Here is a 22109-nt window from a genome sequence, read left to right as displayed (position 1 = left end):
AAAATTTGCATTAAACATCCGAAAATTATAAAATTCTATTATATTCATATAATTTTTTTGAGAAAATATAAATTAAGAACCTTGTAAAACAATGAATCTAAAATAATGGTCCGCTTACCATTGAAACTTCAAATTTTACAACTCAAACATCTAAAGCTAAGGGTTTATATTCACATAATTATTAGTTAAGAACTAATAACAACTACTTTATATCATTAATTACTTCATTAACCTTTATTTATAAGTTACTTTTAGTGAGTTTTATTGAAATAAAAAAACCTTAAACTTAACTCTTTCTCAAGGTTTAATAATTTTTTAATTTTATTCAGTATAAATACACTTCCAATAAAATAGCAGTCTACCATGAGACATGATGTCTCACATTTGAAAATTGTATAATTATATACTAAATAAATGGTAAAATTATATAATTATATAGCTATTTCCTGGAAGCTTCCCAGTGTCGGCAAAATAAAGCAATTAGCCAGACCCTGGACGCACTGATTACTTTTTAATTTTAATTTAATTTAATATAGCAGTACGATTTCACCCCGTGATTGACGGCCTTTGTGCTGGATGGCCGCCTTAAAGGCCTTCTCTTTGGTACTGTTGCGTTGTCTCTGCCTCGTCCTTTATGCGATATGTGGTTTCTTGTTCCTCGCTCTTTCCTCAAACTCTTTCTCTTCTTTGGCTAAGCAAGGTTTTTACGCGAGAAAAATATTAGTTCTCCTCGGATTCATGGTCTTCTGTTAGATTTAAACTGTTTCATAAACTATTTTGTTGATATTTTGATCATTTTCTGGAAGATGTATGTTGCATTTGTTTAGTTTTGTCTTGACAATCGGTCAGATTCTTCTTTTCATGAACTGATATATTTGCATCATTTTCTCTTGTGTCTCTTGTACCGAGTCTTGGCTAAAACAGAAGTTGTAACTGATTGCTTGAACTGCTAATGTTATCTATGGTCTGAGAAATTAAATGGCAACGTGATGAATCGCTTAAAATATTAAGCTGATAAGCGCCATCTGCTTTGAAGTCCTCTTGCATCTTCATCAATATCATTTAAAAATTATAGAACCACTCTTTCTGTAAGATGACTTGTTTTGTTTTATTCTCAGTAACAAAGGAACCATGGCGAAGAACGGCAAGGTTATTGCGTTCACCGGATATGCGAAGGTTGTTCCTAGCAAGGGACCGACTTCAAACCAATCTAAGCACTCTCAGAAAAGTCACACTAGGATGTCACGCACAGATTACAAAGACAACAAGGTCTCAAATCGCTGCATTGAGACTCGCAAATCTGGGGATTACGTGACTAAATCTAAAAGCGTTGGATACAAGCAGGAGGCAAGGACTACTTCAACCGTCAAAGTGACTGCTAAGGGGCAAGGAATCACTATCGAGCACCAGACTCAGGTGAAAGTCAAGAAGGTTGTTTATCAAACTACTGCAAAATCCTCCTCCAGCAAGCGCATCAACTACTATTAGGGTTCATATGCGTTCGAAGGCACTGGGTCTGTTCTTCGTAGTTCATCTTGTGCCTTTTGCCGTCTTTTAGTGTTTCTGTTATGTTTTGCAGTTCTTTCCTTTTCGTAAAGACTTGGTCATCGCTGTCTTACTCTGTGTTAAGCAAGTGCCTCAATCTTCTTGTTCAATCTTGGTTTCGATACTGGATTCTAGGGGGTGTTTGGATTCTCAAGAATCACATTTCAGAAGTACTTTTTCGTAAATCAAGATAAATTCCTCCACACATTTACTTTGTATACCGTAAAAGTACTTCTGAAACTATGGTTTTGATTTTACCCAAACACCCTTTTAATGTTTTCGAGTGTTTGGATAGAAATCAAGTTATAGTTTTAGAAGTACTTTTATGGTTTACAAAGTAAATATGTGAAGAAGTTTGTTTCGTTTTACGAAAAAGTGTTTCTGGAAAAGTAGTTTTGAAGCATTTTTAAGAGTTGTTAAACAGCCTCATAATCTTTCACTCTCATCTCATTCTTGCTATTATTGGCAAAAACCGCTTATTTCTATTAGTTTTCTTTGAAGAAATTTATGGTCGCTAACCATCTTCACTGGGATACCCTTCGTATTGAGTGAGCGTTTAGTAAAATTTAATTGATTATTACTAATAATATTAATGAGACCAAATGGACGTTTTGTGCTTCCATTTTTCCACTCGGCTGCGAGCTTGTGTTCTCACATTGGAATCGTCTGGCCAGCAAAATCTGCTGGGCATTGCACATGAGAATGCCTTCCAATGTGCTGAATCCAAATGCCAAGTGGGTGTTTTACTTTTGGAAAAATTTCATTTAAGTACTGTAGTAACTAATTAATGCGCATTAGAGGTCACCGACTCTAGTGGTTGAAAGATTTTTTGTTTTTTATAAAATAAAATGGTCAAGAGGGGATTTAAACTCATAACCCCTTGACATACTAAAAATAATTTAACCATCAAGCCAATCAAACTATTTAATTATATAATGGAAAGAAATACATATATATAACAAAATATATATAAGTGTCCAAGTATAAATGAACAAGTAAAACTGATGATTTGCAAGTAAAATTTATCAATTCACAACAAAAATTCGGCGATTTACAAGTAACATAATGGAATTCAAAACTTTAAATACAAGTGTTTATGTGTGAATGAGCAAATGATATTCAAAGATTTACAACAAAAAATTCATGGATTTATAACTCAAATTCGACGATTTATAAGAAACATAAGAAAATTCGCAACCCCAAATGTAATAGTTTGAGTGTGAATGAACAAGTGAAATTTATCAATTTATAGCAAAAATTCAGCTATTTACAACTCAAATTTAGATATTTAAAGGAAACATAAATATTACAAAACTTATAAGAGAATTCCCAATCTCAAAAGTTTTGCTAATTAATTCACAGAAGCTTATATTCAGGGAAGTTTCATTTTGGTTGTGAATTCTGTTATGCTTCTTAGACGCATTGTGTATTAATTTAAATTGTGCTTCAAATATCTAGATTTATTTATTTTTAACCTCTCCACTTATTCATTATGATCTGTTAAATTTTAATATCTAATTCGTTGTGAAAAATTATAATATAATTATATTACAATGTATCTGGTGGACACAAAATGGGTAAAAGAGCTAACTTAAGATCATTAGCATTATGAAGAAACAGAAATTAAACACAAGCAATATGTAATTAATTCTAATGCAATGTTACATATTCTTTTTTATTCTACCGAGCCTTAATTAGCAAAACTACGAGGATTCCAGTTTTCACTTAATGTCACTGGAAGCAGTGAACCTCCCTGAATTAAAGCTTTAGTGCCTTAATTAGCAAAAATTTTGAGGTTGCCAATTCTCTTATAAGTTTTGTAATATTTATGTTTCCTGTGAATCTTTGAATTTAAGTTGTGAATCTTTGAATTTTTGTTGTAAATTACTAAATTTCACTCATTCATTCATACTTAAATACTTACATTTGGGATTACAAATTTCCTTATACTTTTTGTAAATCGCCGAACTTAGGTGATAAATTCATGAATTCCTATGGTAAATCTTCGAATATCACTTGCTCATTCATATATAAACACTTGTATTTAGAATTTTGAATCCCATTATGTTACTTGTAAATCACCAAATTTTTATTATGAATTGCTGAATTTTACTTGTAAATTGTCAAATTTTGCTGTTCATTTACACTTGGACACTTGTATTTGTTTTGTCATATATATTTCTTTGCATTACATAACTAAATGGTTTGGTTGGTTTGGTAATTATATTACTTTTGGTGTGCCAAGAAGTCATGGGGTTCAAACTTCTCCTTGGCCACTTTTTTTTATATAAAAAAAAATCCTTCAGCTATCGAAGTTCAGTAGCTGGCCACTGGAGCTCCAACCTCGGGCACCAGCCACCTAAGTGCCGTGGGGCCGGAGTTTTAATGACTATTAATATTTATTTTTAAAAAAAATAGAAAAAAGGGTAGTATTGTAATTTTATCTTTAAATTTTAATTTCATTTTGGGTCAAGAGGATTGACTAAAGTTTTCAAATGTTTTGGGGCTGTTATTGCGGTTCTTAAATGAAATTTCTCTTTACTTTTCCCAGTATGCTCGGCCGCATATTTTTACTGAATTGACATGGAAAGTTTTTTTCGGATTAGATCTGTAAGTATCTCGCTGGCACAAAAAGTGGAATCAATCATCATTAATATTCAGTATACTGTATCATATAAATCTCTTCCCCCAAGCCGGTTTCATGTCACGGCGGCTCCATCTTGGCTCCCCCCACAAACTTGCGGTTAACGGCTTAAGGCCGAAAAAAAAAAAAAAACATACGGCTTTATTAAAGCTGCCTAAGGGTGTGTTTGGGATAGCGGTAGTAGAAGTAACTTTTTTTCAATCTCACTTCTGCAGAAGTCAGATTGAGTAAAAGTCAGATAGGGTAATGTAATTTATATTTGGATTGGGTTTTGAAAAAAAATCAGTTCGAGAAGTTGAAACTTGTTTAGATGATAAATGTAAAAATAAGTTTGGATACAAAATGACTTAAAAGGACATGAATTTTATTAAGTAGTACATATTTAATAATGTGACCATTTTAAAAGAAGGAAAATAATACTCCATCTGGTTCAAAATATAAGTTAAACTTTATCTATTTATGTTTATCAAGAAACTAGTTAAAATTAATTTAAAATAATAAATATGTAAGGCATATGTTTATTTTTTCAAATATATCTTTATTAATGAAAAGAATAAGGAAATGATGCAATAAATGAATTAAAGAAGAAAGAGAATTTATAGAGGTAAAATTGAAAAGAAAAAAACCTCATTAAATACTTATACAAAAGTAAATATTATCTTATAAAAAAATTAAGCGTCTTCAAACAAAATTTAGTTTATATTTTAAACTGAAAGGAGTATTATTAAAAATAAAGAAGACGCTGGGGAGGCCTTTGTTATATTTTTTATGTCTCGTTTTGTCTTATCTCAGGTGAGAGAAAATTTTAGGTAGCAAATTCAAACGATATTGTCAAACGCCCTGTAAAAGCAGCTTTGAATAGCTTCTTGCAGAAGTTCATTCACATCCCAAAAGTTAGATTCAAAAAAAGTGGAACCAAACATGTTTTTTGCCCCATCTGTAACTTTTCCGATTAGGATGCGTGTTTGGGGGTCCAAACACCATCCCAAACACACCCTAAGCTTGTAAGGATGCATTGGGCTTCTTGACTGAGCTAGCAAATTTGAATTTCTCCTACCTAATTTTGGAGTGTCATTCTATATACTTTACAGTATGAAAGTTCCTACTTTTTACAGTCTCTGTCACAGCCTCTTGCCTAATTTTGTGTTCACTGAGAATAAAATTATTAAAAAAAAACTTCTGCACAGTGTTTCCTTTCCATTTTCATGACAGTGTTACAATGAAAAGGCAAATAGCAGAGTAGCAAATCAAAGAAGACTACAATCTCATCATCAAGCTGGGTCCTTTGCTTTATCTAACTATTGAAATTTTTTCCTCTATCTTTGTCATTGATTCAAATTTGAAATTCAAATTTTCAAATGTTGTCTTCTCCCTCCTAAGTTTGAGAAGTACCAACTGAGTTTGTTTATGTGGACGTATCCTCTTTCTTCTCTACTCCATTCTTCTCTTTGTCTAGTGCGTCGTCGTATGAGTATCACTTGGTTCCGCCTTATCCTTTGAACTTTTTGCTGAATATTCCCGCATCCTCTCCAATTCCAGCAACATTATGGGGTTGTGATCTTTGAGGCTTTGCCCTCGCTTCAATCGCTAGATCCCCCTCCTCTTTGAAGAGATGAGAGCCACCAGGGACAAGTGTGTAGGAAGCAATAATCAGATGGGGATTTACATCACTGATTGGGAGAAGCAGAGAGATGGATGATGATGTTGTTTTTATCCCAAAGTTTGGCAGTTGTACGTCTCCTTGCTTGAAATCCTCCTTCAAGATCTTCCCTGTTCGTTTCTTCAGTGAGAATAACGGCTATGGTGCATCTCAAGTACAAACCCCTTCGTTCTTTACTTAGCAGTTCTTCCATTTGGATTTTTGAATTTTCTTCATATACATTTCATCATTATACTTTTGTTATTTTTATAAAAATATTTAAATATTTAAAAGAACTTGCAAATGACCTTTGAGTCATAATTTGCTCTTCATTTATCAGTGATGCTTCTTAGTCAAGGGGAGGTGTCCAATTCTTCTTATGTGTGATCGCAAGAAATATGCCTGTTTGCTTTTTCAGATGTGACTACGCACATTACCAATGGCAGCCAAACGTTAAATCTAACATGTTAGTGGCTGAAATGTTTTGTAATAGATACAGGTTATTCAAAATCACTTGTCTATCATGATTATGTTTGAAGTAATTATATGTATATGAATCATTTGTAGTTCTTAACCAGTTATTAATTCTAATGGATTTCCTTTGCCTTCGCTGTTAACATTTTGTATAATAATTTGAATGACTAATTGTGGTAGCAATCTTCTAAAAAATATTTGGAACTTTAATGGAGAGTTTCTGACAACAGTGTATAATTTTGAAGCGCATTTTGCTGCATAGAGGAGGGAGAGGGAGACGACAACAACTAATCTTAGGTTCAAAAGGTCATCGGACAAGGAAGAAGAAATAATGAAAAAGGAGACTTTTTTGGCCTAGGATTTGGAGAAGCTAGTTTTTTTATTTTTTTAGACAAGAATTTATTTTGGTTAACAAAGGTATTTGGCCTTGCTGTGAAAAAATTCTATCACAATAGTAGAAAGGTTTTCCTTTTTTTACAATCCTTCAATAAGCCAAGGCGTTCTAATTATGGATAAAAAGAACATTGTTAGGAGGAAATGGAAGATGAAAAAAGCACCTGCAACATGGTAAAAAAAAAGCAAGAACATGCACTAATTTAGATTATATTGTTATATATGTGATTGTGTTGTCTGTGTTTTTGATGATTTTTATTTATATCTAGATGTGAAAGGGCAAAAGAGACCTTTGAATCATCTCAAGAAGCCTTCAAAATTTCTTCATGATTTTGCGTGGAAAGTTATCAAAGTTTCTACAAAAAGTTACAAGAAATTGCATCTATAGTTCAGTAATATAATTACCCTAGCCCATTTGGATTTATAACCATAAGATTTATATATTTTTCTTTCAATTGAAGGCAATACCTTCAGTTTTTTAGACTTTGATTTCAAATTTATTTATTTCAAATAGATATATTCCATCACATTGATGTTTATGTCTCTGTTATAATTATTTTTTTAATTCGTAGTTGCATTTTGGCATGTTTTCTAATGTTCATATTGAAGGTTGTTATATGAGATTTTGTACTCTTTTGGAGGCTAACATGTGATTTGATCGGGCCTCTAATTGTGAGTTTTGACATAAGGGGTGAATGAACTAATAGTGATTGTGTATTGTGTGCTTGGTGAAAGAGTAACCATTGGATTTAGAATTGTCAAGAAGAAAAATTGCAAGCTTCATTTGATTGTAAAAAGCGTGCTTCATTTTATTGGATTTAAATAATGAGAAGAAGAGGTCTCTATTTGAAATGAGTTATGGACGAAGAACATATTCCTAAATTGGTACTTATAACTATGCATTCTAATTGTGCTTTTAAAGTGAAGAGGTGAAAATATTATGAACTAACAGCTGAAATTGGAGAAAGGTGGGCAAAAATAAACTTTTGTGTTTGTCTGTGTGATTGATAATCATTATTAAGATTTATAACTTCATTATGTAGTTTTTGAACTTAGACTATTATGATCCATAAAGCATGTATAAGATTTGATTCACTATGAATTTGTTATTTATTTCTCCTAAGCAGTTTACTTTCTTAGGTCATGTACTGTCACTTGGGAAGTGTTTGGGTAAAAACCAAATCATAATTTTAAAAGTGTTTTTATGATATACAAAGTAAATATATAGAAAAAATTATCTCGTTTTGTGAAAAAGTACTTTTTAAAAGTATTTATTGGTGTTGCCAAGCACCGTCTTAATAGTTTCTAAAAGGTGGCCTTCTCTCTCTCTTTTTTTTTTAATGATAAGAAGGTAAGCAAAGCTTCAAAGTTGAATAAAGAAGGGGGAATGTAATTTCAAGTTATAAGAAATAGGCAAGGGGCGAAAAAAATGGTAGTTTTTTATGTGGTACTGTATTAAATTAAAGATTGCAGTTTTGCAAGAGAAAAAAGCAGTAGTTTGGATGAAAGGAAAGAGTAATAATTTTGGTTACACAATTACCTAATATAAAAGCCTAAAACTGGGAAGATATATTATATATAAATGAAAAGAAAGCATAAGAAGAATGCATTTGACCTGTATTTATTAATGAGAGAGGGATTATTTGAAGGAAATTTTTTCTTGGCGACAATTCCTTCACAAGTATTTAGAAGGAAAGAGATTTGGTTAGGTTCGTTCTGTTTATGTTTCTCAATTTTACATTCATATTATTATCCTTTTTTCTGTTCAATAATTTAATAAACCCTCTTTCTTTATCACTTTTGTCCCAGAATAATAGGTAGAACGTGATTTCTATATATCAAGTCAATTTCTGGTTAAAAAACAAAGTCAATTTGTCAGAACATTTCAATTCATTAACTGATAGGAAAATGAATTGGTCTCTCATGTGACAAGAAATTCACTTAGAATACCTGAGCAGCACAACGCAAGAGAAAAAAGAGTCTGGGCACTAAAAATATAAACTCCAGATTTATATGCTGCTCGTGCAACGCACGGAAAGTAGATGCTAATTCTTTGAATATCTCTTCCCGTCCTTTTCTTTTCCATGTAACGGCGCATAAAGAAAAATTATAATTATATCCTCATTATGTTGGGCAGTATTTTTGGTGAAACTGAAATCAAATTTTTTAATCTGGCAAGGGGAAAAAGGTACTTCATGGAAATGTGTAAATAAAAATATTTTGCGGCCAAAAAAGGGAAACTATTTTAGTCTATGATTATTCAATTTCAAATGTATCTATTATTGGAAAAAAATTATTTGGAAGCTTATATTTTCTGGGGCAAGCAAAAAGCGAATATCTTTTATTCAAGAAATCATGCATGTCAAAAAGACCATCTTACAAAAGGTGTAAAAATATTTTTTGAATTCGATCTTATGTTTGGAAAATTATCTTTCAACGATTTATTTATCAAATTCACTTAAAACTTATTAAACCATTGTGGAAAAAAATTAATCATAAAATAATTAAAATTATGAAAAGAAAAAAAGAAAGAGAAGTTTGAGAATTGAGGGGGAGGAGAAAAGAAAAGACAAGACAGGAATGGATTGGAGGCCGAGCAGAGGAGAGATTGGGCAGAGGGTAACAGCGATTCGGCCCTCTGCGGTAACTGTAAGACGGATCCCACTCTCCTTCGAAACATCGGAGAGGCCACTGCCTGCCTGGCAATGGTCATTAGACCAACGTGGATCCTATTGCAGTTGCAGCTCTAGTCCCAAGAATGTGAACCCTTTGCAAAATTCGCATTGGTTTTGGACTAGCAGCCCGACATTTTGGACAAGCCTTTTATCAAGTAAAACTTCCACAGGTATTCCCTTCCAGTTTTGAATAAAAAAATATATGATTCATAATGAAGAAAATTTACTCGCTACTCTTCCAGGGGATTCAGAATTGTGGAAATTTATTTGCCAGCAAAAAGACGTTATTAACAATGGAACCAGGTGGCAGTTGATGGAAAGCCTTAAATTTTTTCATTGATATTTAGCTTTTCCCGGATAGAAGAATTAAAGCAATGTGTCACAGAACTCTTACTAAAGAAGAAGAGAACAGTGTTGTTGCTGAGTCGGCTTCTGATGATATGTGGGGTCTCGAAAAACTATTTCATATAGCTAATAATGAGGTTTAGTATAGAGTCGGAAAAACAGGTCGAATCTATTTAGGTCCGAAAATTATGAAAGTTAGGCCTGAAAATTTTCCCCTAAAATAAAAAATAGGCCTTACAAGGCTGGCCTTGCAAGGCCGAGGGTTTAAAAGAACTGACCCATTTAGGCTCTTTTATTTTTTTTTGTTTTTCTAAAAAGTTTTTTTATATAATTCTAATATTATTAATTTTTTATATTGTTAATGATATTTCAAATATTTAGTTATTACTATCATTTTAAAATTAAATTTCACATAATTGTTTGATTTATCTAGTTTTAGCTAATAATTTGTCCAATTAAATTTTTAAAAAATAGGTTAATTTGGACTTTAATAATGATTTGATTTATATTATATGTGTTAATATTTTTAAACTATATATATTTGATAAAAAAAGTATTTTTATACTTATATAACTTGTGATTCTATAATTTGAATTAGAAATTTATGAGTTTCAACAACAACATTTCTCAAACTAAAGTAAAATAATAGCTAGACTGTAAAATTTAAAAGTAAAATTTCTATAAAGAAGAAAAACTTGATATTTTTGTTATGAAAAGAAAATATATTTATGAAGAAAAGTAACTGATTATAGTGATGATAAAATTTCAAAAGATTAATGATAGTGTTTGTTTATTGCACATTTACTCTATAGATGAAACTTTTGGATGTTGTTATCTTATTAATGAACGTTTTAGATGTTCTTGGATGTTGATGAATATTTATATATAATGATATTTTGTATTTGTGACTTAATTTTATTTATATTTATGTCTTTTATTAATAATTTAATTGTTCTATTTTCATTGTTTTGATAAAAAAATGTAAGAAATATGAAAATTAGCATTTTTTCCCCTTAAATGGGCTGGCCCTGAGTTCGTTAATTTAAGAGTCGGGCCTAGTAAATTAGGATATTTTTAAAATTTTGACCCTATAGGGTCAACCCTTTTAAGCCTTGCAGGGCTGAGTTGGCCCGTATTTCCACTTCTAATTACTTTTGCAAAGATTAATTAATAATTTACCTCTTTTGATGCTGCTGGTCATGATTTCATATCACGGAGAACTTCAACATATGGATTATTTTTCGTTAAAAGTGCCTATTTTCTAATTGAAGAAAATCCTTCTTCTCTTCATAGTCTAGTGTTCAAGCTGAGAGTATTTTTTATTATATATATTTCATTATTGATGATATTGATCATTAGTATATTTCATGATGTCAACCTAATATCTCTTATTAATTATAAGCAAAATATACTTGCAATCTTCATAATCTCCTAATCCATGATCAATGTAATATCAAAATCAACATATTATTTCCACCAATTTGGAAAAAGATGAAGCTCTGCCACAATATTACTTGTAGAAATATTTTTTAGGAAAAATAATAAACAAATACTTATTAAATTTTAAAATGACAAATAAATGATTTTGACAAATTCTGACTTATCAAATCAAAATTATTACAGAAATAGCTGATATAACCTATTTGTCTTTTTAGAATTTAACAGGCTTTTTTTTGGGGTCATTTTTCCTTCTTTTTTTTTTTTTTTCTATTGTACGGATAATATCTGAATTTTATAAGAATCTTTTTTACATCTTTATCCAATATTCATTTCTTGACAGAATCAATTTCAGCCTTGCTTTAAAATCGGACTATCAGAGAAGAGATAGGCGTTTTTTACAATTTTTTAATTTATTTTTTTAAAAAAATTTTTCCGTGACTTAATAACAATTTCAGTACCTTTAATTTATTTTCTAGGCCAAATGAATTTTAATTCAATTCACTTTAGCAGCAGGCGATTATAACCGTAATTCGTGCGTGAAGGCACGATAACGATGCGATTTCACTCCGGCGTACGTGATTGATAGTGCCAGGGGGGCTGCAAGTACGGTCAACGGGCAGATCCGAACAGTTACGGGCAGATGCTATGAGCGGGAAAAATCCCGCCCATTGCCCTTCCGCAACGCACTTGCCCTATATATAACGTCGTTTCCTAGCCCTCGCGATTCGTACCATTGCGTCTTTTCTGATACCTCTTTCTCTGTGCGATATCAGGTTTCTTGTTCCTCACTCTTTCCCTTCTTTAGCCATTTTCGGCGAAACTCTTTCTCTCCTTTGGCTAATCGAGGTTTTTACACGAGAGAAATAGTTGTTCTCGTCGGATTCATAGTCCTCTGTTAGATTTAAACTCTTTCATAAACTACTTTGTTGGTATTTTGATCATTCTGTGGAAGATTTATGTTGCATTTGTTTAGTTTTGTCTTGACAATCGGTCAGATTCTTCTTTTCATGAACTGATATGTTTGCATCATTTTCTCGTGTTTCTTGTACCGAGTCTTGGCGAAAACAGAAGTTGTAATTGATTGCTTGAACTGCTGATGTTATCTATAGTCTTGAGAAATTAAATGCCAACGTGATGCATCGCTTAAAATATTAAGTTGATAGCTGCCATCTACTTTAAGGTCCTCTTGTATCTGCATTAATGTCATTTACAAATTATAGAACAACTCTTTCTGTAAGATGACATGTTTTGTTTTATTCTCAGTAACAAAGGAACCATGGCGAAGAACGGCAAGGTTATTGCGTACACCGGATATGCTCAGGTTGTTCCTAGCAATGGATGGACTTCAAACCAATCCAACCAACAATCTGTGAACAGTCACACTAGCATGTCACGCACAGCTTACAACGACAACAACTACAAGGTCTCAAATCGCTACACTGAGACTCACAAATCTGGGGATTACGTGACTAAATCTGGAAGCGTTGGATACAAACAGGAGGCAAGGGCTACTTCAACCGTCAAAGTGACTGATAAGGTGCAAGGAATCACTACCGAGTACCAGACTCAGGTGAATGTCAAGAAGGTTGTTTATCCAACTACTGCAAAAGCCTCCTCCAGCAAGCGCATCAACTACTATTAGGGTTCATATGTGTTCGAAGGTATTGGGTCTGTTCTTTTTGTGTATCTTGCCGTCTTTTAGTGTTTCTGTTATGTTTTGCAGTTCTTTCCTTTTTGTAAAGACTTGGTTATCGCTATCTTACTCTGTGTGTTAAGCAAGTGCCTTAGTCTTCTTGTTCAATCTTGGTTTCGATACTGGATCGAACGTCTAATGCATAGTCTTTCAGTCTCATCTCATTCTTGCTATTATTGGCGAAAACCGCTTATTACTATTAGTTTTCTTTGAAGAAATTTATGGTCGCTAGCCATCTTCACTGGGATACCCTTCGTTTTGAGCGAGCGTTTAGTAAAATTTAATTGATTATTACTAATAATATTAATGAGACCAAATGGACGTTTTGTGCTTCCATTTTTCCACTCGGCTGCGAGCTTGTGTTGTCACATTGGAATCGTCTGGCCAGCAAAATCTGCTGCGCATTGCACATGCGAATGCCTTCCAGTAACCGTGCTGAATACAAATGCCAAATGGGTGTTTTACTTTTCCCCAGTAGGCTCGGCTGCATATTTTTACTGAATAGACATGGAAAGTTTTTCTGGATTAGATCTGTAAATATCTCGCTGGCGCAAAAGGGGAATCAATTCTTTGAATATCTCTTCCAATCCTTTTTTTTTTCCCCCATTTTAAGGGGCATAAAGAAAAATTATAATTATATCCTCATTATGGAGGGCAATATTTTTGGTGAAATTGAAATTAAATTTTCTAATCTGGCAAGGGGAAAAGGTACCTCATGAAAATGTGTAAATAACAAAATTTTGCGGCCAAAAAAGGGAAACTATTTTAGTCAATGATTATTCAATTTCAAATGTATCTACTATTTGAAAAAAATTATTTGAAAGCTTACATTTTCTGGGGCAAGCAAAAAGTGAATATCTTTATTCAAGAAATCATGCATGTCAAAAGATCATCTTACAGAAGGTGTAAAAAGTATTTTTGAATTTAATCTTATGTTTGGAAAATTATCCTTCAACTATTTATTTATCAAATTCACTTAAAAATTGTTAAATCATTATGGAAAAAATTAATCATAAAATAATTAAAACTATGAAAAGAAACAAGAAAGAGGAGTTTGAGAATGGGGGGGCAGGAGAAAAGAAAAGACGAGAGGAATGGAGGCAGAGAAGAGGGCAGATTGGGAAGAGGTGGAACAGCGATTTATTTACCAAATTCACTTAAAAATTATTAAATCATTATGGAAAAAATTAATCATAAAATAATTAAAACTATGAAAAGAAACAAGAAAGAGGAGTTTGAGAATTGGGGGGCAGGACAAGAGAAAAGACGAGATGAATGGAGGCAGAGCAGAGGGCAGACTGGGCAGAGGTGGAACAGCGATTCGGCCCTGTGCGGTAACTGCAAGACGTTATTGTGCGGCGTCAAACATGCTATGCTATGATTGAATTTTGGCCCCATTGCCTTATCCCATTCCCAACGTATCTCACACAAGCAACATCGGAGAGGCCATAGCCAGCGTGGCCATGGTCATCAGACCAACGCGGATCCTATTGCAGCTCTTGTCCCAAGAGTGTGAACCCTTGCAAAATTCTCATTAGTTTCGGCCAAGTAGCCCAACATTTTGTACAAACTTTTTCACGTAAAACCTCCACAAGTGTTCCCTTCCATCCAAGATACAGTAGTTAGGGATTCACTTTCATCTTATGTCTAAAATCTCCATTCACCTTATTTCTTAAATTTATATTTTCATCTCAAATCATTCCTAAAATATACATACCAAGAAGTCCTCCTAAATTACATTGATTTATCCTAAAGATTTCATTTCAATTGGAATTTGGTTATTCACCATGTACGAGGATCCCCGATAAGCATCCATGGCTGAATGGTAATATAATTTTTAGTCCCCCAAGTTTCTTTTAATTTAAAATATTAGTCCCTCTAATTTAATAAAAATTTGCACTATTTTGCCCAATGAGGAAGAGGAAGAGGAACCAAAATCAAGATAAACTTGAGGGGTCAAAGACTATACTCCCTCAGGTCTTAATAAACTTCAAATTTGGAGAAAGGTATAATCCATTTTGGCCCTATTTATTGTCATGATTGAAATCACTTATAAACACGTTTCACGTAAGTTGAGACAAAACTCTTCTCATATATTTATCTTGTATTCTGTAAATCATGATTGAAAAGCTACTTATAAGTCATTCTAAACAAGCCCTTTATTAGCTTTAATTTGGGGTTTGTCTAAATATTTAATGTATTTTTTTAATTTTGTCCTTAATTATTTATTCTCTCCTTTTGTCATACTCTTTTATCACATTTCCCTAGATGTTATTTTTCATTTTCCCACATTTATTATAAGGGGTATTTTTTTAAAAACAAAACTATATTTCTAACATATTTATTGCTTTTAATTAATTATTCGTTATCCGTAAATTAGTTATTTGAAATTTATAATAAAGACTGGAAGAGAGCATTAGCCCTTATATAAATGATTGAAGATATATTTTAGAAAAACCAACTCACATCTTTAGTCAAATAATTAACTAATTAATTTATACATTTAGTATTTAAGGGAGTAGCTTCATTTTTCTAGTCAATTGAACCATTGAGACAATGGATGTATTGGTGACATGGACATGAAGGTACCTGCATATGATGAGAATGGCGACTTCGAAAATAAATTGGCAGATGACGTGGACAACGACGTGGACCGAATGCTGACAAGAATCATGACATGGGGATACGAGGAAATAAAGGAGAAGGCCAGATTTGGTCTGGAAAATTAAGTTTGGGCCAGAGCTGAAAGTGTCAAAAGCCGATGGGGGGATTTTGGTAAGTGTATCCAGGCCCATAAAATTAAGAGAAGAAGGAAGGACAGGATAAAAAATAAAACCCAGAAGTGCGGTCCCATGACGTCATTGAGTTCTCCAATCCCGATATATTCTTCCGGTTCTAAATATAAGAGTCTTATACTAATATATATAAGGGTTTTATATTTAAGACCGGAAGAGTAAAACTTAATTAAACTGAGATTAAGAAAATTAGTTAATTTAATTATTTATTTTTATTGTGTGAAAATTGTGTTCCTCTCTTTAAAATACCCCTCTTTTAACGAGGCTCGGATATTAAATCTGGGAAACGAAGAGAGTTCTGTGAAAATAATAAAAGACCTAATGTGAGAACAAAATATTAAAGAAGCAATATAAAAATTGAAATCCTATGTTTAAAACTAAACTAGGCTTTATATTTAGGACCGGAGGGTAATTTAATTTTCAGTGCTTCTGCGGATAAGCTTTCTGATCCACATCTGAAATGCAGTAAGCGGTGAAGAAAACAATATGGTCATGAACAACTATTCTTTTTGGAAGCAGAGAAACTATCTCACAACCACTGAATAACCCAAAACGCTGCATGAAGATATTTTTAAATGATTTTTTAATTTTTGTTTTCTCATCATGTTATTTTCTTATCTTGTGTAGGTCACTTTTTTCTGGATCGACGGAGCGTTTGCCATCTCTCTCCTACTAAAAACCAAGTGCTGAGTAATCCTCATTTTTGTTTACAGTGACAAAAGGGTTTTTTGTTTTCGTTTTCATTGGTCCATGAACAGAAAAACTATTGTTAAGTTGGCCTAATCAAAATTATACACATGAAAGTGCTAGCCAGTGCCGACTCCAGTGCTGTTATGAATAATATTCCTTTGATTTCTCTGCAAGATGCACATTCTATTAGCGTAAAACAAACAGAAGAAGATCACATTATTGAAGTCCACAATATATATATTCGCCATTTGCAGCTTTTCACCACTTAATTAGCAATATATTCAGCACAGAAAGCAGCCAGCTTTTCTTCGCGCTACCATTCATGCAGTATAAAACAACAAGAAGCCTCCTTCAATTCTCAGTTTTAATATTCATTAATAACATGAGATGAACTTAAAGAGCTTCTCAATACGAATAATGCTTAGGACTTGTATGCATACAATAATATAACTAATCAATCCTATATTACTCATTTGAGAGTTTTAGCAGCCAGAAATCAAAATGTATGCAATTAATGGTCTCATAGAGAAATTCATTAGTGCCTTATACTGTGTGTAGTAGGTGTTCTGGTAAGGAAAATTAAATCTACACTTACATTTGAGATTATTGAAATGAAACCCTAACCTATATATACATATATATATATATATATATATATACCTAATACTTTCTTCATCTCATATCCTCAGTGTTTATGTGAGTTTTTTTAGCCAAAGATGCTTTCAGTTAATTTAGCTTCAAACTGCAGAAGATTGGGGTTCATATTTCACAACACGAGTTTCTACAAACACTCAAACAGTGATGATTTACAACTTTTACGTTATTAAATATTCACGACTATGTTTACAAGACACACACCCCACTGATGGATATATTCTTCTTTTCCCCCCATATTATGACGAATGAACTGACACATAAAATTACCACATGTATATATAGTTATATACCGTAGTAGTGACTACAAACTATAACCGGCCACGAGTTCATAATTATCTTGAAACATCCCTTCTGGCTGAAGAACAGGAGTACTTGTGCTTGTACTTGAACACCAAGAGCTGGAAGATGCTGATTTGGCCATCAAATCATTGGACCACCACATATTCATCAAGCTGTCCTTCGAATCATTCGAGTTCATCTCTGCAAAACAATCAAAATCAGCCATCTGATCTTGATCCTGTGGCATATTGTAGCTCATTGATCTGTTGTTATTATTGCTGAGAATCTCATGCAACTCGGCTTGAAGTGCGGAAACTTGCTGATTCTCCACATTATTAGGTTGCTGCTGATGAACTCCCTCTTGCAGTCTCACCGTTGCCATACTATTAGAGTCCATTTGATCAATCCCCGAGGCCATGAAAGGAACCGATGACATGTCAACCTGTGAAGAACTATTGATCTTTTCATGTTCTTGTTGAAGAGATGTATCATCCGTACTGGATGGAACAGTGGGTTTGTAGAATTGCTGCTGCTTTGTTGACTGGTGATCAGGGTTTTTATTGTTACAATTCATCAGATGATGGAGCTTAGTGGTGGGCCACAGTGCAGGATTGTTGTAGAAATTAGAGAAAGAGTTTTGGTTTTGATGGAGGCCTTGAAGTTGCATATGAAGTTGAAGGCGTTCGAGAGCCGAGTTGCTTAGAGCATTTGAATCATCTGGTTCGTTTCCTGATCCGTTTCTGTCTCGTGGATTATTGAAACTAGACGATTGTTTTCTCCTTCCCAGTAACTTCTTCTTCAATCTGGTGTTCCAGTAGTTCTTTATGTCATTGTCTGTCCTTCCCGGTAGCTGTGCTGCGATTATGGACCACCTGGTACGTGCACAAACACCAGCTTCTTCCATGAATAACTTTAACTCCAGAATTATATTTGACCGACTGAGACAAAGACAGATTAACTAATTATTTACCTGCTTCCGATGCTAATGTAAAGGCTACAGATGATGTTGTCTTCTTCTTCAGTAAACCCACCATGCTTGATATTAGGCCTTAGATAATTTAACCATCTCAGTCTGCAACTCTTTCCACATCTCTTGAGCCCTGTGCATTTTCAATTTGCACCCGATCATCAAAAGGTCATAATTACATGTTACAACTAAAAACATTTGAGAACCCGATGGTTTATGTAAGCATATAGAGAGGGAGGGAGGGAGGGAGGGAGAGGTACCAATTTTTTGAGGAAGAGCGATCCAGTTGCCTCCAGTTCCATACTTTTCGATATAAGTTTTGAGTTTAGCATCTTCTTCGGGGGACCAAGGTCCTTTCTTGACGTTAGCCTTGTCACAGCAAGGAGCTCGACCCATGTTTCTCGAAGTTTGAGCAACTTATGATCAGAAGAAGCTTCAATAATCGGTATGCTTTTGTGTTGGGAAACTGAAGAGAAGGGTAAAGCGCAATTTATAGGTAGAAAGAGATCGAGTCTAATATAATTAAGGTGTTGCTTAAAAGGACAAAAAGTCTACTGGGCTATTAGCTATAATAGAGATGGCTATATTCATTATTCAACGTTCTCCACATTTTCTTTCTAGGGTTTCTCTCTCTCTTGCTTTTTGGATTAGTTCGCTCATCAACTTTTAAATTATGCATGCAAGAGGACAAATCTCTTCTTCTTTTTTGCATAGAAAACCACCCTACTTGTACAGGTCCTTCAATTTATTATATATTTGAACCCCAAGCCTTGGCCATTTGATCAAAATAAGTCTTCACCCTCTTAGTTTGTCTCCATTATCCTCCCAAATGTTCCATTGCCAATCCTTTCCAAGCCATTGTATATACATATATATATATATATATATATAATTGCCATGAAGTAGTTCTTAAAAACTTCACCGCGGAATGCACATAGAAGCCATGGGAAAGTGTGAGTTTTACGATCGGTGTCTTTGAATTTTTTTTTTTTGGCCAAACGATTGATGTCTTTGTGTGTGATCACTTCCAACCTATCCTACGTACGCGGATTCCAATCAAGATTGTCACAAATTTGTCACATATTCAAAACTTAGAAATTTACATTTGTACATAACCTAGGAAGGTGCATGGAAAATGCAGCTCGAGTAAAAGGCACAAGGAACACCTTTTTTTTTAAAAAAAGAAATAAAAACAGAATGACACAGTGAATATGAATGGTCTCGATTTTTGTCAATGACACCACGTATTCATTATCAATTTGGGTACTTTGCTCGTTAGTGACCCCGCTCATGTCATATCATCTTTGAATCATCAATTTTTATATTCTAAATTTTAGATTTTTCATTTTTTTAATTAGAAGCATATTTATCTCTTGACAATTGAAATTTTATTTTAAACTAAATTAGAGTAAAAATTATTCATTAAAGAAAAATAGAATACTCTTTTGGTCCTATTTATGAGAGAGAAAAAGTATGTGTTTTTTTATCCTACCTATAAGTCACATATTTTTTTCACTTAAATGTATAAGTGAAAAGTTATTAAATTTTAATCACCATTAGACTTGTTAAAGTATAAAGCATATACTAAATATATAGGAATAAAATCAAAAAGTTATTAAATTTTAACATAAAACTAATAAAATTTTAAATTTTTTTCTTAGTTACGGTGAAACATGTTGAAGGTATCTTACATAATAAGAGTACAATTTAAAGCCATTTAGATCTTATCTCAACGGTGCCCAAGTAAGTGCCGGCCTCGCATCATCATCTCAATGACGACCGACCACGGAATTTGATTTTTATCTCTATTATTAATACCACCTGTACACAAAGACCATATAAGGAAAAAAGTTAAACTAATCCATATACCGCGTAGCGATCTCGCAAAGGATTAACCAATAATCATCAACAAAATAAACTCTAAAACTTGAAGTAACTTTAAATAAGAACAACAATTGCTAGCAACAAGCAAATAAGTTCAGAAAGCAAAAAACATGGTTTGCAATGTAGTGGCATGTGTGTGTTTGAGCAAAGTGAATACGTGGCACATGTGATCTACAGAAATGAAACATGTGGTAAGGAGACTTTCTCTACTTCTCTTAGTCGTTATTAATACAGAACTACTAATATCGCTTAATAATTAATTAGTAGTGCAGTTCAGATTTTCTACGAGTGGCTGTCATGTCCATAGCTAGTATCTATACTATACAAATTAAAGTTGAACACGGCTTTAATTTTTTCACTCTCAGACCACTAGCGCGCAGTACGAATCATTCATTAGTTTCACAGAAATTACAGATTGTTTTAACTTCTAAAGTCCTGCATAAACATGTATAATTTGACAGAAATCATCATGAGGTGTCGTCTGCACTAGAAACGAATTCAGTTGACGAGATTGAGAGAGAGAGAGAGAGACCATAAATACAGTCAATGGCTTGAAAATTAAGGCTGTCAGTACAGGGACAGTTTCATCATAAGATCATAACCAACTGATTCTTATTTGAAATCTTGGTCAATGAAGAAAACTGACAGATTTTGATGTCTATGACATGTTTCTTGTACCAAATTTCGTGTTTCCTCTGACTCCAGTGTTCCTTCTCCCAACCGCCTATCAAAACCCCAAGATCCATTAGCTCAAGTTCATGATCAAAGTCTATGCCCCACATATACTTGTTAATTAGTGATTAGTTTGATATATGTTGAATTAATCTACATCCCCAAACTTCGTTGAGAAGACAGAAATTAATTTGGTATTACGTCCGGTTCTTAATATAAGAACTAGTTGATTAAATTGAGTAGATTAAAAAAATTAGTTAAATTAATTATTTATAACAAATAGGTGTTGGTTTTCTTAAAATATTTTCAGTAATCAAGTATATTGGCTAGAACTATCATTATTACAAGAACTATTTTAAAAGAAAAATAGATAAATATAAGAGACTCAGTAGGTTAAAGTCGATGAATAATATAGTTTTACATGAATGAGATTTTAAAATCAGAAGATGGAAAAGTCAAACAATTGTTTAACTAATTATTATTTATTGATGGCTGGGACTGGGAATTAATATTGATTGTGCAATAATTCAAACTTTATATAGTTTAATTCCTCTTGACAGGTTGGCGCCAAGGATATATTAAAAATATGTACACTAAGTTAACATACTGTACCAAAACAAGAAAAGCACGAAAAACCAAACAGAAGATGCAAATACGATTCGATATTTTTTTTTTTAAATTTTAATCCGAAGAAGCCTTACTCATTGACCTATGTTTCTTAGTTTAATATATTCTCTTAAATTAGTTCAGTTTTTAAAATTAAAGAAGTAATTAGGAGGAAGGAGGAAGGAACCTCACCCACATACAGATATAACAAGAAGAAACCATCAAATTTCCAAAAGCACTCATTTAAATAAATATTAATAGTATCCTTATCATCAAACAGACTCAGATCTTTGGGACCAAGAAAACATGCTTCTGCTTGTCTCTCTCTAGACAAGAATCTTCGCATTGACAATCTATTTTTTTTAATTATTATTATTATTATTTTTTAATTTCTTAGTCCCGTAAGAGGTCCAAAGGAAATGAATAGACAGTGCAATATATTTTTCATCAAAAAGAAGACCAACCTGCTATAGCACGATTCCGATCATGAGAAGTTAAGCACGCAAGTAAATGACCTTTCCTAAACATCTATAATAATTATTGGTGCTTTGCTCATTCATTTATGATCGTTATTAATTAATATTCTAACTCTCATTTTTCTAAATTAGAGAAAATTGTACTCTTGATATAAGATTAGTTATCTAATTTATAGATATATTGAGAAAACTGGCTAAGTTCATGATGGGAGGGAGTAGTATATGCTTTTAATCT

At 33.0% G+C, this 22109-nt stretch overlaps 2 protein-coding genes across 2 annotated transcripts; one reads left to right on the top strand and one right to left on the bottom strand.

The window, feature by feature from the left end:
* The first annotated feature begins 566 nt into the window (after window positions 1–566).
* LOC114732246 (uncharacterized) lies at window positions 567–1693 on the top strand. The gene is made up of 2 exons (XM_028919544.1): window positions 567–646; window positions 1119–1693. Exons 1-2 carry the CDS (start codon window positions 642–644, stop codon window positions 1486–1488), a joined length of 375 nt encoding a protein of 124 aa, XP_028775377.1. The 5' UTR covers window positions 567–641; the 3' UTR covers window positions 1489–1693.
* A 15425-nt stretch (window positions 1694–17118) lies between these two features.
* On the bottom strand, window positions 17119–18642 carry LOC114732251 (transcription factor MYB36-like). The gene is made up of 3 exons (XM_028919550.1): window positions 18497–18642; window positions 18240–18369; window positions 17119–18141 (listed from the first exon to the last, which is right to left on the bottom strand). Exons 1-3 carry the CDS (start codon window positions 18630–18632, stop codon window positions 17292–17294), a joined length of 1116 nt encoding a protein of 371 aa, XP_028775383.1. The 5' UTR covers window positions 18633–18642; the 3' UTR covers window positions 17119–17291.
* Between the last annotated feature and the right edge of the window lie 3467 nt (window positions 18643–22109).

Source organism: Neltuma alba, unplaced genomic scaffold (genome assembly GCF_004799145.2).
Source record: "Neltuma alba isolate B1F8T4 unplaced genomic scaffold, ASM479914v2 tig00012894_pilon, whole genome shotgun sequence".
Classification (NCBI taxonomy): Eukaryota; Viridiplantae; Streptophyta; class Magnoliopsida; order Fabales; family Fabaceae; genus Neltuma; species Neltuma alba.
This window is presented reverse-complemented; position numbering and strand designations above follow the sequence as displayed.

Excerpts from the sequence above, each read along its gene's own strand:
- LOC114732251 (XM_028919550.1), bottom strand. The coding sequence starts at position 18,632 with ATGGGTCGAGCTCCTTGCTGTGACAAGGCTAACGTCAAGAAAGGACCT. Across the intron at positions 18,370-18,496 it reads CGCTCTTCCTCAAAAAATTG|GGCTCAAGAGATGTGGAAAG; the intron begins GTACCTCTCCCT and ends GAAAATGCACAG. Across the intron at positions 18,142-18,239 it reads TACATTAGCATCGGAAGCAG|GTGGTCCATAATCGCAGCAC; the intron begins GTAAATAATTAG and ends TGCACGTACCAG.